Source organism: Phasianus colchicus, chromosome 12, assembly GCF_987193195.1.
Source record: "Phasianus colchicus chromosome 12, bPhaCol1.hap1.1, whole genome shotgun sequence".
NCBI lineage: Eukaryota > Metazoa > Chordata > Aves > Galliformes > Phasianidae > Phasianus > Phasianus colchicus.
Genome location: NC_143447.1, coordinates 19,617,853 through 19,633,273, shown reverse-complemented (window position 1 = coordinate 19,633,273; position 15,421 = coordinate 19,617,853). Strand labels below are relative to the sequence as shown.

The 15,421-nt window shown below is 52.8% G+C and overlaps 1 protein-coding gene across 4 annotated transcripts in view; it reads left to right on the top strand.

Moving 5' to 3' along the window:
- The window catches only part of ITGA11 (integrin subunit alpha 11), a 49,848-nt gene that overhangs the window by 4,694 nt on the left and 29,733 nt on the right, over window positions 1–15,421 (top strand). For 3 of the 4 annotated variants that reach the window (XM_031587890.2, XM_031587889.2, XM_090149188.1), the window contains exon 1: window positions 12,343–12,515. The exons of the other annotated variant lie outside the window; for it this stretch is intronic. In XM_031587890.2, coding sequence (XP_031443750.1) covers window positions 12,464–12,515 — 52 coding nt within the window. In that variant the 5' untranslated portion in view covers window positions 12,343–12,463. Of the gene's footprint in view, window positions 1–12,342; window positions 12,516–15,421 lie in introns of those variants that run through there. 4 annotated transcript variants of the gene reach the window in all.

Genomic DNA, 15,421 nt, shown 5'->3' with positions numbered 1-15,421 from the left:
ATCCAGCTTCTGTGCTTCTTGTGCTTGGTGCTGACACAGCGCCTGCATGGAGCTGGCTCTTGCCAAAGCTGCTAATGTGATAACGTGATAAATTGGAAACATTTAGCAGAAGGAGACAGAGGGAAAACCAGAGAACTTGTCCTGTCAGCAGTGACGTTCAAGCAGCATCTCAAGACACGTTCCTCCAGGAATATTCTTCCCCACCTTAGGACCTGCTTCACCCCACTCCCGTGCCTGCAGGAGCACCCATAGGTTGACCTGGAGGCTCATCACAGTCCCACATGCCAGGCTGAGCGTCCCTGTGCTTTCCTGCACTGGTCTCAGACAAAAGACAAGGAACTCTTCTTGAGATGTCTGCTGGCATTTTGGAGGGAAGGGGCTGCCAAGTGTTGAGCAGGAAGAGATTGTTGGTAGGAAAGAATCTAATTCAGAAAACTCAAGGCATACCAGCAACAGAGGGAGATCAGGTTAAAGCCATGCACTGAGCTCCAGCCTCAGCCTCCCAGGCCTTGGGTGCTCTGGGACCCATGGGCTGTGGGTACATTTCAAGAGCTTCCCAGGTCTCTGGATATGCAGCCCTGGGAGCAGCATACAGGGATGAGAGGTGGGTGCCATGCAAAGTCCCTACTGAGGACCCACGCTGAGCCCCCATGAGCTCATTCTCTACCGTTCATTTGTTTGCATCCTCCTGGCTGAGCTCAGGCAGTCAAATTTGGGTTTGAACAGAGCATGGACTTAAGGCTGCTCTGAGCCCTCTCCTGCTGGGGAAAGGCGTGTGCTGCCTTTGGACAGACGGAGGATCTGTAGCAGAGGGGAAAGTGGCAGGACTTGGGAGCTCATCCCACAGCAAGGGGTGTGGAAATAGGACTCCATCTTAAGCAGAGAACCCTGGCACGAGTCCTGGCTGCGGGAAGCCAGCCCGGGCAATGGAAGAAGGGTTTTCCATAGCTCTGTTGTTTGGTGAATGTGTTGGGCAGTTGCATCCAATATGCATTATAAAGGGAAACACAAAACGCATGGCCCATTTGCGCCGCAGCATCCCCGCGCTGTGGGGCAGGAGGAGGGAGATGGGGCGGCCCCTCCTGCCCAGGGCTGCTCGGAGCCGGGCCTGCAGCACTGCCGAGCCCTGCCAGGGATCCCCGGCTGCCCCCCACCCCGTGAGCTGAGCACAGCCCTGATTCCAGGTGGCGTTGCTGTGTTACCTTCCTACAGCCCGTCGGTGGGGCAGAGCAGCCAACGCGTGCCAGCACGGGGCTGGAGCAGGGCGCGCTGCAGCGTCCTTGTGGGGCTGAGCAGGAGGAGAACACCGCGTTTTGGATGCTGAGCCCACACGCTTCGCATTTTTTGTTTCCCAGCCAGCGGCACTGCAGCACCCTCAGGGTCCGAGCCTGGGATGCACTGGAGCATTCTCCAAAGGCTGAACGTGGGGGATAGCAGCGCTATGGGGAGGGGCTGAGATGCGCATCCCAGCGCCCAGCCCGAATCCCCGCAGCATCCGCGGCCGCGTTTGCCCCCTAGCGCCGGCAGCCGCCCCGCACAGCTCCGCGCTGCGGGAAGGGCCGGGGCTGGGGCTGAGCCCGCAGACACCGCTATTCGAATGTGCCTCAGTTTACCCGGACAAAGAGAGCTGCTGCCCTCCAGCACTGACTCTGGGCAGACAAGGGGTTTCTGCGATGCTTCGGACATGTTGCTAAACGAGAGGCAAAGTTGTCTGCAGCCCCCAGCAGCAGTAGGTGATGCTGGTACCCAACACATGGATAAAATGCATCAGCTGCCGCCTCTACGAGCAGTTAGAGGCTGCTTGACCTCTCTCCTGCACCATAAACGCACCTGTGCGTGGTATGCATATTTCGTGCAGCTCCGAAGATATGTGGTCACATCAAAAACCCAGTGAGATCCTGCTGGAAACGTGGATCTGGGGTGACGGTGCAGAATACCGTGCGGTGTTTCACACTCCCCTCTGGCTTAGGGCAGCTCCATCCCCCCCTGTACTCATCCCCAGGACTGCAGAAGGAGCACCTCGATGCTGGGCGTCACAGCAGTGCGGCGCCAGCTGGGAGAGAAACAGCTCGTTAGGCTGAAGGTGCTAATTGGCAGCTAATTGCGTTAAAAGGGCGGGGCTGGTGTAAGAGGGTTGTTTGGTGCTGTGTGGAGCTGTGCTGCTCTGGAGGTGAGTAGCTTGGGTCTGCTGCTTGGAGTGTCCCTGAGTGCTGCAGAGGTGGCTTCCGTCTGTACAGCATCTCCTAGCCCTGCTGGTCTGCGCTGGGGGCAGGGGGTTGGAGCGAGCTGCTGGCTCTGGCTGCTCGGGGTTGGAAGGTGCTGCTCGTGGGGCTGCAGGTGATGTGGTGGTGGGTTCACCTCTGTGGGTGTATCTGCACCACGTGTGTCCTTATGCGCTGCAGGCTCTTTGTGGGATGAAAGGTGCTGCTGGCCCCGATGATGATGATGATGTCAGGCCAATGCCACTGTGCTCTCTGTAGGGAATGCCTTTTTCATATCCCTATGTGGAACCTCTATTCCTCATCTTGACTGGCTCTGAATTAGCATAAATCTCTCATGAATTTCCTGCCTTACTGCCTGTGAAGTAACCTCAGCCTGATACTTGCTGTGCTGTGCCCCCAACAGGGTGCCTGTGGCCATGCGGATGAGTGGCATTGGGACACCTGAGCAGGAGCTGTGTTCCCAGCTGTGCTGTGTCCATGCATCTGTTCCACAGCTGGAGGCACTGAGTGGCCCTGGGTAGTATCCTGAGTATCCTGTGGTCAGCACCCCTCCTCCCAGCTGGGTTCTGCTCCGAAGGGCTTTGGGATGGGAAGAGGTGCAGTACTGCTATAGGCCTGCAGCTGCTTGGAGGATGGCTCTATGTTGCTCCCCCCCTGTGTGCTGGGGAGAGCTGCCTGCAGGCAGCAGGGGAGCTGGCATCCTCATTTTTTAAGTCTTATTCACTTTCCTGTGAATAAACTTGGGAGGTTTAATAATGAAGTTGTTTGTGTGCGAGTCTGTGGATGTGTGTTGCATGCATAAAGGGAGTGCAGCTGAAATGATAGAGTAAGGAGCAGCCTCCCAAATGTTTGGAACTGCTGTGGAAAGAGCTTCTTTTTGGGGTGCTTCCAGATTTGCTCTGAATTTTCCCTTCAGGGGACTTTGGAGGCTCCTCTCACCCTTGGATCAAAGGTGTTCATATTTGGGACAGATCCATTTACTGCTCAGAAGAGTAATTGGGGGGAGGCTGTAAAGGGAAAAATGCTGTGAGATTCCTCCCTGACTGCACCCCGATGAGACGGGGCCTGGGATGGGCTGCCAAGTGCTGCAGAGGAGAAACCACAATCCTCATTCTGGTTTGATGCTTCCAGCAGGCCCTGGCTGGTATGGCAGCAGCAGAGTAATTGAGAGCTCCCCAAAATGGCTTTCAGGTGTGGGTAGGCAGCACAACGGGGGCTATAAAATGAGATGAAAGGAATGGCTTTGCTTCTGTAAATGGATAACCTATACACCGTGCTTAAGGGAAATAAAGACTTGGACATATAAAATGAGATTCCTATATGATAGGACTGTGGAAAAAGTAGCTGATGGAGTAATCTTACACCTGAGAGACCCTGTAGTGATGGATATAGCAGGGGTTCAGCATGGAGAGCCCAGAGATGGAGTGGAGCTCCAGCATCAACAGTGTCTGGGTGCAGGTGGGCTGTGGCACATGTGGGCAGTGTTTTGTTTGGTCACAAGCAGTGATTTATTGGCACCTGGGTGCACCAACTTCCTGTATCTCCATTCTGGAGTCCCGTGAACCTCTGGTGTTGGGGGAGGATGACTTTGAAGGGTTGGGTGAGTCCCGTTGCTCTTCTCAAGCACCACGAGTGCAACATCCAGAGATACCATGACATCATCTGGACAAACAACAAGCAGGGCTGTGTGCCCCTGAGCTGCCCACCTGCTGCAGCACACGTTCTCCCAGTGGCAAAGAAAAGTTGCAAAACGTTGTGCTCTTCTCTCTGCAGTCTGCAAAACTGTATTTGCACCCCCTCCCCCAAGAGCTAAGTACAGTTAAGTGGATTCAAGTGTGGGATGGGTTCTGCTCAGAGCATGGAGAAAAGCAGTGGGTTCAGCAGGTGGCTGTGCTGCTCGTGGGGCACCAAAAGGAGGAAATCTGTTGTAGCATGGGGAGTGCTTGCAGGAGGTGGAAGTGCTCTTTGCTGGCCTGCAAGCCAGGGCAATTTCTCTATTAGGGGGTGATGCCTCTGTGCACCCATCTGTGGCCCATGTGCTCCTAGGGCTCCCAGCAGTCCCAGCATGATTTTAAGTGCTCCATGCATCGCTGCTACAAATGTGGCCCACAGATGGCACGTAACAATGCGCTTCTCCACCAAGAGGAAGACCTTTCAACCTGCTTTGAGGCAGATCTGCTCACCTCGGTGCTTTTATCATTGCAGTGCTGCACTTGGTGTAAATACCTCCTATGAACAGAGTTGTCTGTACCTTCCAAGCTGTGACATGAACAGATGCAGTGGGTGATGTGCAGCACCGTCTGCTGGAGGAGAGATGCTGGCGCTTGGGTTCGGATAGCAAAATGAAAATGAATCCCTGCTCTGCCCTCCCCAGGCAGCAAGGATCAGGGCCAGCCCATGCTGGCACAGCCCTGCAGCATGCCGGCCGTGGGCAGCTCGGGCAGCACAACATCTTGTTCTCATTACACCAGGGCAGGTTTCTTGCTGATGCTGCATCCTCCCCGTGAGCCGGCATTTCCGTGCCACTGAGTCATCCCTGATGCTGGAATGTGGCCACGTGTGCACCGCCCTGCACAGCACTGCTCTCCTGGCTGTGCCCTGTGAGGAATGTAGGAAATAAGAAATGTTAATATGGTGATCGTCAAGGTGGTGGCTGAAATCATGTGGGGGAAAGCTGGAGGAGAAAGCTGCTCAGGAGCTTCTGTTAGCAGGTGGAATGGGGTGTGAGTACAGACCATGTGGCAAAGGGTTGACTCTTTCCCATCTTGTTTTGCACTGATTGCCATGGGAAAAGCTGAAACCAAAGTGAAGGTGGAGACTTGGTTCTTCCATGGCTTTAAGCATGCAGTGGGATTGAATTGAATTCCTGAACAGGAGCGAGAGCTCCAGCTTGGAGTGGTGCTTGGTGGTTTCATAGCAGCCCTGTGCTGGGACACTGGAGTTTGTATGCTGGGCAATGGGAAGAGAAGCCACCGGTTCAGCCAGGCAGTCAGCACCTCAGCATGAAATATTCCTTGTCTACCCACATGATCCACAGTGCATGCGTTCAGATGTTGAGACAGTGCTTTAATGTGAGCCAGGAGGACGGGGGCTGTGTTCAACGCCTTCGCGTTTTCCTTTTTCCATTCTTTCTCCGTTCCTCTAATTGGAAGCCTTGGGCTGGCATTTCCTGCCCTGCAGACCATGCTGTATGGCACAGCTGTGCCAGACTGGCGGCCAGGAGATGGCTCAGCACTGCAGGGAGCAGTGGGTCGGCGTTCCCTGCGAGAGCTGCCTTCCTGCTGGATGCATTCAACTTTCCCTCCCTTCCCAAAAAAATAAAATAATCTGAGAATGTGTTGGCATTCAGCTCTGTAATAAAGCCATAGCTTTTATTAACAAAGAAGCACCTTATATGGGCTGTTTTTTTCTTAAAAATCAGGCTTGTGAATTCCTTGGCAGAAGCAGGGAGCTTTGCACTAATACAATCTGTGCTGGTTATAGGTGTGACACCAGAGGCTGTCTTGGATGTCTGTGCCTTTCCCTGCTGCGCTCACGTGCTGCATCTCCACCACGTCCAGCATCATTGTTGAAAGTCTGCATTCTCAATACCAGGGCATGCAGGTTCTGTTGATTTCTCTGATTTCTAATCCGTGCTATTCCCAACAGAGCCCATTGGTTTTCAAAGCAATGGCCATAGCGTCAGCAAATGCAACTTAGCTGGCTTGTCTGTGCTTCAGGATTCCTACAACAGAAAAGATTGGGCCACTGGGGTGGCCTAGGGTGGGTGGGAGAGAGGAAACTTGAAAAGCCTGTAGCAGTGTGTACACTGTGGTACTTGCCCTGTATTTATGATCAGCCGTGGGGGGGAAGGGTTGAGCACCTTGCCCCCAACTTGTACTTTCCAAATAGACAAAGGACACTGGATGCTCCCCCAAAGGGCTGACTGCTTGTGGTTTGCATTTTGCTGAGTTCCCCCCTCTGTGTTCATGTTAATGCAGGTGATGGTCCATGGGGAGCTGATGCCCCCAACATAGGGATGTGAGGTCCTGGCCATTGCTGCCTGCAGGGCAGGGATTGAGATGTTTGCACTCCCTCAGCGCTGGGCCAGTAATGGCCTTAGCAGAGCACAGCTGGCAGAGCCCTGTGCTCTCCAGACACCTGGAATGTGTCACATCTTTCTCCAGTGCCTAAAAATGGCTCATCTCCTGATTCTTCACAGAGGGCTGTCTGCAGGGCGCCAGCTCTGCTCTTGGACCCAGGTGAATGGGCAACAGCAGATCCAATTTGTTGGCCTGTCTGGTTTGGAAAAGCATTCAAGACACTTGGATGAGACGCTCTGTGAAAGCACGAGGGCTGGTTGTGCTGATCTAACTGCCTCTCGGGGTGGGCAATGCTCTTATTCCTGTGTTGAATTGACTCAGTCTCTCCAATCCATCTCTCCAGTTCCACTGGAGAAGTGTGAGGATGCAGTGCCCATCTCACCCATTGTGACTTGCACCCCAGTGCTGCCCCTGGCTCCCAGTGAGCCTCAGATTTATTCTGTTTCCCTTTGCTGAAGCTTCTGAATCCCCTTAGAGCTCATTTTAAAGAAGATTGTTGTGTGGTTTTCCTTTAAGGGGAGGGAAAAATTTTTGGTTTCAAAGTGGAAAAAACTTGCATCTCTTTTGCTCTTCCTTGAGGCTGGGAGGACCTGGAGCATCACTCCCAAGAATCTGCCCTGCTTTGTGCTTTGCCAGTGGTTGGTGCCCTTTGTTCCATCCCTTGGCTGCATAGAGGATATGCACAGCACCCTTCTGCCTCCTCATTTCACAGCAGCAAAAAGGAAAAAGTTTGGGAGTCTATTTCTTAATTCCTTCTTTGCAAACGATTCCGTGCCCAGAGTCATTTTCCTGTTGCATATTTTCCCCTCCAATACATTCAGCAGTGTATTAATCAAGAGCTCCTCTGATGTTGTGATTTTTTTATGGGCTGCCAACTGCACAAAGCCAGTTTGGCATCCTCTCCAATGAATCAGTTTGAATGGCTTTACCGTTTGTATTTCAGGCTTAGCTGTGTGTCACTTCAGTAGAATTAAAGTGGAGGGGAGGGGGAGATGAGCTCCAGAACTCATATTGCACAGCAGCTCTTTCCAGACTGAGAGGAATCTCTGTACTGTGGGCAAATGGAGGCAGCAGAAGTGTGCAGCTGTAAATAGAACTTCCATGGAGTGGGAGATAATATTAATAATAAATAGTTGAGCTTTATGCAAGAGGGTTTTTTTTTTCCTGCTGTGGAAAACTTCCCAGGGGAAGCATTCTGGGTTTATTGGCGAGATGTTTGAATACTTTTAATTAAGTGGATGAGGGTCTGATGGGACGTCGTCCTCTGTGGAAGGCCGTGGGATGCAGTGCTGTATGCTGGCCCCATGGCTGAGCACCCGGCTCTGTGGTCCTGGTTGGGGTGATGGGGTTTACATTGACTCCATGTAGGTCAGTGCAAAAGTGCAGTGCTTGGCGTTCAGTGGGTTTGTGGCAGATGGATTGCTTGGGATTCTCGGGGCTCGTTCATCTGGAGTGAGAAATAAAGAAGGAGAGACTAAATAAATGGGGGAAAGTAACGCTAGGTAAGCAAACAAAGAAATTCCTCAGTAGCAAACAGTACTTTTTTTTTTTTTTTGGAGGCTAATGCTCTGTAAATGCTGTGTTGGAGCTGCCTGAGCTGTGAAGTCACTGGGACAGCACCTGGGGAGGGTCAGCCTGGGCTCCGGCTGGGGTGAGTGGGCTTAACCCACATCAGGAAGCTGTGCAGCAGTCTGCTGGGAGGTGGATGTTTACAGCTGGGGGCCAAGAGAGCTCTGAAACACCCAGCAGTGAGCACCCTGGCTGCCAGGGCTCTGCAGGATGTATCGTAATCACACTGGTTAGGAGGGGTTTGTGCAAATCAACCTGGCACAGTCCTAAACCCAGGTGTGAAAGTGTATCTGAGCTTGGGGGAGCCTTGGTGCTCGCTGTGGGAGTGCTTGGCTGGAGTGTGAGCCTGGTGGCACAGAGAGGAACCTTCTGGCCAGGGCTGATAAATACAGCAATACTGATGGAGTGCTGAGGGCAGAGTTCTTCCAAACACTGCACTGCTTCCAAGCTGCTTTCCAGAGGTGAAGTTATTTCCTTGCGTTGCTTTGAGCCTGGAGAACCAGGAGGGTCCTCTCCCCAGCTGTGCCCAGGGTGCTCACAGCTGCTGTGCTGGGTGCCACTAACGATGGATTCCTGTGTTGGGACCCCGAGTCACTCCCCACGCTGTGCTGCAGGGAATGCTTTGGTTAGAAAGGCAATGGGTGAGGAGCTGAGTGCTTGGAGCCCTCCGGATGGCTCCCTGGGGCTTTTAGCCTGTCTGTCTGACATCTTCCTTCTTGCCGCCTGCTTTCATTTCCAGCCTCGTGCTCTCAGACGACGTAAGGTTTCCTGGCCTCGTGCAGAGCTGCTAATCCCTGGAAGAGCATGGCTTTGTGTTTACATCAGCCTTTGTTTTGGACAACCAACTCTCCAGGGCTCTGAGCTCAGCCGGCCACATGACAGCCAGGCGTGGCAGCACCACGTGCACCTCATCCCAGCCCCCCATCCCCAGGTGACCATCCCTGAGACCCCCAAGGGGTTGTCTGGCTTTGTGCTGAGCACCCCCTGCCCCATCCCTCCCTAAAACATAGGGGAGGAGCAGCCTTGGGTACCACATTGCTCTCATCCCAGGCAGCTCACCGTGGAACACACCGTGTGACCCTATCAGCCCTTCCTCTGTTTAGATTTGGGAACTGGGGGTTTTGTTTTCATTCCTGGCCTCTGTTTACATTCCTTGTATCCTGGCTTAGTCCTTCTGTAGCTCACAGAGTGGTTGTGTCCAGCGCATGACACCGTCCTGAAGGTCAGGAGCAAGGGGGAGGGGGGAAAGGCTGAATTTAGGAAAAACTGAGCACGTGTGGGAAAATACATTGGGAATGTGTGGGATGAGTTGTAAACACAAGGGGAAATAAGTTCAGGTTGTCAACACACCGGGCTGTGCTTTTAGCTCTGGAAGAATTGTGGAGTGGGATCTTCAGCAGTGACCCAGCTGGGATGCAGGGATGGCTGCTGAAGTTTATTTGCAGGATTTTCTTTGTGAGAGGTGCACAAAGCCTTTCTCAATTCAGGATAGAACTTGGGGTCATCCAGCACTGCCTCCTGGCTCTGAGTGAGGGCACAGTCAGCACAGCTTTCTGCTATCCAGATTTCTTAAGAAGCCCATCCAGGCTTGTTAATGTGGGGAAGACATGAGATCTTCCCTTTGGGAATGGCTGAGAAACAGCTTGTGTCACTCCCTGTGCAGCCCTGCAGCCAAGTGAGCTTGCTGCTTGGATAGAGGCCACGCTGTTTGCTCTCTCCTTGCTTCCTACCAACCTGCAGCAGCACTGGGTGAGGTCCTGCTCTGTGCTGGAAGGAAGGGCTGAAGGAAGCAGAACACTGCTCAGGTGCAGGTTCAGTGCTGGAGTTTGCTTCCCCTGCTAGAGGGATGGGTTGTTTTAACCTCAGGGATGTCTGGATGCAGGGCACTGATTTTTTTACATCATGTGTGGACCTTGGTTTGCGCTTTGTCACATGTTGGCCATGGGACAGCATGAGGGGTTGGGCTGCAAAATTACGGCACCTGCCCCACGTGTCTTCATGGGGCTGAAGCTGAAGGCTGCCCTCCCACACCAAAAGTTGCTGCTTTGCTCTGATTTCAAGGCAAAATTTTCCTCTCTCACTTTCTCCATCCATTTGTTCCTGGCTGCTGGAGGGCCCTGAGGACTCCATGCCACTCACATGGGGTTGGATTTGGTTTTGCAGTACAATGCCTGAGCAACCAGCAGGAACGATGCTGTGTGCACCTGCAGGTGCAGCATCCCTGCCCTGAACACCCCCTGCCCCCAGCAGAACCCAAAGTGAAGAACCCCATCATTGGGACTTGTTGAGAGCCAGACACAGATGGCAGAGCACTAGGAAAAGATGTGCTGCGAAGTGGCTGTGCAGGGCTGGGGAAGGGCTGTTTGTTTCCAGCCCCACTGGTCTCTATTGGAGATGGCTGTTGTGCCCTCCCCAAAATGCTCCCAATGCTGCTGGGCTCATTGCAGCTGGGGTAGGAAAGATGTCAGAAATAAAGTGATAGTGATGAAAAATAACCCCCCATCAGCTGCCCGGGGCACTGCATCGGTCCCCCCTTCACCTTTCCTCTGCAGGCTGAGTTTTTGGAAAGTACTGGGTTGGATAAACCAGAGCTCAAATTGCACTGGGATCCAAGAAAAAGAAAGGAAGAATAGCACTTAACGTGAGCCCAGTTTTTTGCTTTTTACAGGATTAATATCATATGATGAATAGATGAGATTTATCTACTGTAGGCTTTTTGGATGTTAAAGAGCCCTGCTGCTGAGCTTGCAGCTGGAATATCACGGGATGTCCCATAATAACTTTGCTTTCCTCAAATAACATTTTTGCATGGGGGTGAAATGCCATTATTTCCCTATTTCCTTGTTTGTGTTTTCCCATCTAGCCCTTCCACAGACAGCTGTTTACATTTTGGGAGCATGACATCAGTGTTAGCACAGCTCCTCTCCTTGAACCCTCGACACTTGTGCTGGGGAAGCAGCGCTGAGACACAGTGATGTGCTGCAAATGGCTCCAACTCAAGCTAATGAGAGACCCCAGGAGATGTGCAAGCTGCTGGTGGACAGCTGATGGAACAGGGCAGGGCAGAAGGAGAAAGTTTCCCCAGCTCTGTGCAGGTTGAAGGGGAAAGTCCCAGGTTCAGTTCTGTAACCATGCTTTGGGGATGAGCAGCAGTGCTGCTGGGTCAGGAGATGCTGCAGCATTGTGGTGCTGGGCTGCACGTCCTGGGGCATCCCTGGTGCTGTATGAAATGTGAGGCTCGTGAGCAGGGAAATGTCCTGAGCTGTTTCTGATACCCTGGAGAATGGCATTTGTGCCTGGGAGAAGCAGGGATTGCTCTGTGCTTGTGTTGTAAATCTCTGCTTATTGATGGAGATTTTTAGAGTTATGCTCTGCTCCCTAAGAACTCTTAACTTTCACCAAACCAACCCTGCACTCTGCTCCCTTCATCTCTTGATACCCCCTGAAATTCTGTTTTTTTTTCCTTTCAGATTAAGGTATGGGAGGGACAGCTGGCAAGCGTGGTTAAGAGCTGAAAACATTTGATTTTGTCCAACAGCATTTTGCTGGGGGAAGGGGTGCAGTGCAAACAAGCTCCAGAGCATTCGCATCTCTGAGACAGTTTGGATCCCATTGCTGCTTTGATCTCTGTTCCAGACATGTGTCCTCTCCCCCTGTTGCCCCAGAATGTATATTTGTGGGATGGAGGGGGGGAGTAGGAAAAGGAACTGCTTCTCCTAGGCACTCCCCTGCTTCTGGAGGAGTATCTTGAGCAAACTTCTTCTGCAGACCCACAGTCTGTCTGGCAGAGAGTTGGCAGGTAGGGATACTGCTGGTTGGAGCTGTTTCAGATCTTCCCCATCAGCTGGGTGGCAAGAGAAGTGTTGGGCACAGCTTGGTCTGGTGGAACATGGCCTGTGCAGGCAGCAACTGTATTAAATTGGGATTGGAAGAAAGGTTTGGAGGGGCCTCTGGGGTCTGAAATTAAACCTGTGGCAGTGGGTGCATCCTCCACAGGTTGCTCCCAGGTTTGGGGAGGAAGGAAATATCACCCAGGAGATGTTGTGTGGTATGGTTGGGGCTGTTCAGCTCACCTGGAGGTGACAGGGCTGTTGCTGATAATTCTCAGGGAAGCCAATTCAAGGAACATGCAGAGTCACAGCATTCCATAGTGCCTGGGAACAGCCCAGGAGGTGCTCCTTGGTGCACTGCTGCTTTGCTCCCACTCCCAGTGGGTGTAGTGCCTGAAAAGGGGTGACAGCACAGCAGTCGTGACACCACCATTAACAGTGGCCCCGTGCAGACTTTTTGCCACCAGTCCCGTTGAGGCACGGGGACCCCAGCAGCGTGCCATGGGAACACGGATCCCGTCCAGCACAGCCTCAACGCTGACCCGATCCCTAAAGGGTGCCGTGGCCGCGTGCAGGCTGTCCCCTCTCCCGCTGTACCTCCTCCAAGCCTCATTCGTCCCTCCCACTCCCTCCCAAAGCTCGTCTGCTGTCAGGGAGCAGGGGAAGGCTGGGGATAAGGAAAGGGCTTTCTGAGCGGGGCTACCACTCTGGCTGGGTGTCTCTGGCAGATGCTCGGGGCCAAGGAGCCCCCGGTGCTCCTATGGACCTTCCCAGCGGGATGCTCCTCGCCTGTTCCCTCTGCCTCCTGCCCGGTAAGAGCCCACTCCCCTCTGTGTCTGGGAAAAGAACTCCTGCTGGCTTAGGCAGAGGGAAGGAAGGTGTTCGGGAAAGCCCAGGTTTGATGGGGCTGTTGGAACAGGAGGGAGGGAGCTGGGTGCCTTGGAGGCAGGCGGAGAGTTAGTTAAAAGGGATGAAGTGCTTCCCCATCCAGGCTGTGGGCATGAGTGGGATTAGTTAAGCAGCTTTCTGGAGCATGGCACAGAGGAGAAGTCCCTTAGACAACAGGACCTTTTTACCTTGGGTTAATTTTTGCATCCTTCATCTGGCTTATAATGTAACTTACCCTGTTGTGTGCGAAGTTGCTATGCAGAAGAGAAGTGCCTGGGATTAAAAAAAGTGAAGAAGGTCTTTAGGTCTGTGTCTTGCTTATGGATGTGCTCCTGCAGCCCTCTTTGGCTGGGATGGGGCAGAGCTCAGCCCATTGCTGCCTGCTTGCAGGAGGCTCCGTCCTGCTGTGGTTGCAGCTGGCAGCTTCCTGCACACAGCCCGGGCTGGGGCTGCTCAGCTTCAAAGTGAAGAAAAGAGCTCATTCCCACTACCAGGAGCACCGCCGGCGGCTGCGCATCCCCGGCAGCACCGAGAGCTAATGCCACTGTAAACATTTCTAAACATCCCAATGGAAAGCAAGCCAGCACTTTCTTTTTTGTTTTCCTTTTGTTTTTCTCCTTGCTAATAGCACTGTTGCTGGATGGTTTCAAGCCAGCCGCGGCGGGGCTGCTTTTCTGTGCCTAATGGGGACCATGTGTGCATGGCTCGCATGGCGGAGGGCGCGGGGCTGCCTGCGTGGAGCTGCGGGGCAGAGTGCTGTGGCTGGCCATGCTTACGTGGGCAGCAGAGTCCCTCAGTGAACTCCTCTTAAAGAGCTGCTGCTTGTAGAGCTATTATAGAGTGAGCTCAGGGCTGTGGTAAATCTGTGTTTCTGCTTTGGGCTGAATAAAAATCCTCGGGTTGAGCGTTTCTGCCTGTGGGTATCGTTGTCTGTATGGTGACTGGGGGGGATGGTGCTGCTCCTGGGGGTGACAGAGACACAGAAAGGGTTAGCACTGCTTCCAGCACAACGTGGTGGTCTCTGAGCCCAGCCAGACCCAATGCTTTGTGACTGTATTTTGCTGAGGACTGACTAACTCAAAGCAAGTTTGTGCCATGTGTGGGCATTGAGCTGGGATGCGCATTGTTGGGAACTGTCCTTTTGCTGTGCAGGCAGCCACTGAGTGTTCTGTTGGTCTGCAAGACACTCTCACCTGGGTAGGGAGTCCCTGAGACACCGCCATGTCCCTGGTGCTGGTGGGCATGGGGCATCCTTCAGGGGTTACTCAGTACTGGGGGCAACGTGGTGCCTGGGGGCCACCAGTGCCATATGTCATGTGGGCAAATGGCTAAAATCCTGGCCAAGGACTTGCTGCAGTAAACCCTCCAGGCATTGGCTGTGTTGGGTAGTAGATTGCAAGAGAGGTGCAACTTACACCATGGGGACTGGGTGTCTGAACAGATATGAAGATAGATTTCTTCAGGAAGTCATCCTTAGATGCAATAATTTCTCCCATTTCGCAGCGTGCATTTGTTTTCCTGCATTAGTTTCCTTGTTCAGAGAAGGCAAGTCAGCTCATCCTTTCACCAAAGGGTCACCAAATGCTAAAACTCTCGTGCTTGCCTTGTGGGACATGTTTGGGATGGTCCAGGTGGGGTCACAGGGGACCTCCAGCAGTTGTGCCTAAGGCTTTCTGATGGGAACTAAATGGTGCGTGGCTGCAGAACCCAAAGGTCAGGGCTGGAATGTCCCACACCTCGAGTCCTCCATCCAACAGCCAAGGTTTGGCCACTGGAAGTCAGTGGGCAACTTGAGTGTAGGAAGTCCATCTCCATCCCAGAGCCTTATGATGAGCCTCCCATTGCTCCCCAGGCATCTCCTCTGGGAAAGGAGCATTTAGAGAGCAGCTGATATTCATCCCACATTGCTGGTTGTGTTATTCCTGGTGAACACATTTGCAAATGAATAATCAACGTGTTCTTCGATGCTGTTAAACATGGTCTACTGCAATTAATGCAGCCACACAGCTCCTCCCCTGCTTTTGGGGGGCCAGAAAGCTGAACTGTGGAAGCACAAGGTACTGCTGTAGCTAGTGCCCCAGGGCTGTTTGTTAGATGTTTTGTGGGTAACCAGGAATGTTACAACACATGCATCTGTGATGACTGATCTTCTGTTCATCCCCACTATTCCTTGGCTCTCTATCTGCAGCTGTGGCAGCCACCAAGCTCCGTTTGTTTCCTAATAACTGATGACAAATGCTGGCTTTGAGATAGAGACCTGGATAGGAATTTGGTGCTTTCAGTGTTTCATTCTGCAGGGTTTGATAGAGGCTGAGGCCGGAGGGAGGCACAGGAACGTGTGGTCCACCCTATTCCTCCTTGGAGCCTGCTAGCTTTTGCCTAAATACTCCATATCAACCTCAAAGTCTTCTCTAAGCCGATCCTGAACATAAAAGTAAACAGTATGTGTGACAGATGGATTGCAGAGTAGTGTCTGATGCCACCAAAGCCCGTGTGGCAATGGGGATCCCATCATGGGAACCTGGCTGACTGCCCTGGACACAATGGGGTGGTGTGGGTCGCAGTGGTTCAGTGACAGTGTCTTGCATGTGCTGTCCCACACTATGGAGGTTGTCTCTCCTGCATGGGTTTGGGCAATAAGAAAGGAAAAGATGCAAGGACAGTTCTTGGGCTAAGGAGCCCAGGGCTTCACCCTATGTTTCCACCAAGCTGGGACAGAACTAACTTTGGGGGTGCCCTCAATAAGAACAAATTTATCCTAGCAGCTCTTCTGCCCAGCTCAGATCTCCTCAAATCGACAGTTTGCAGCAAAACAATGAGCATAGCCTCC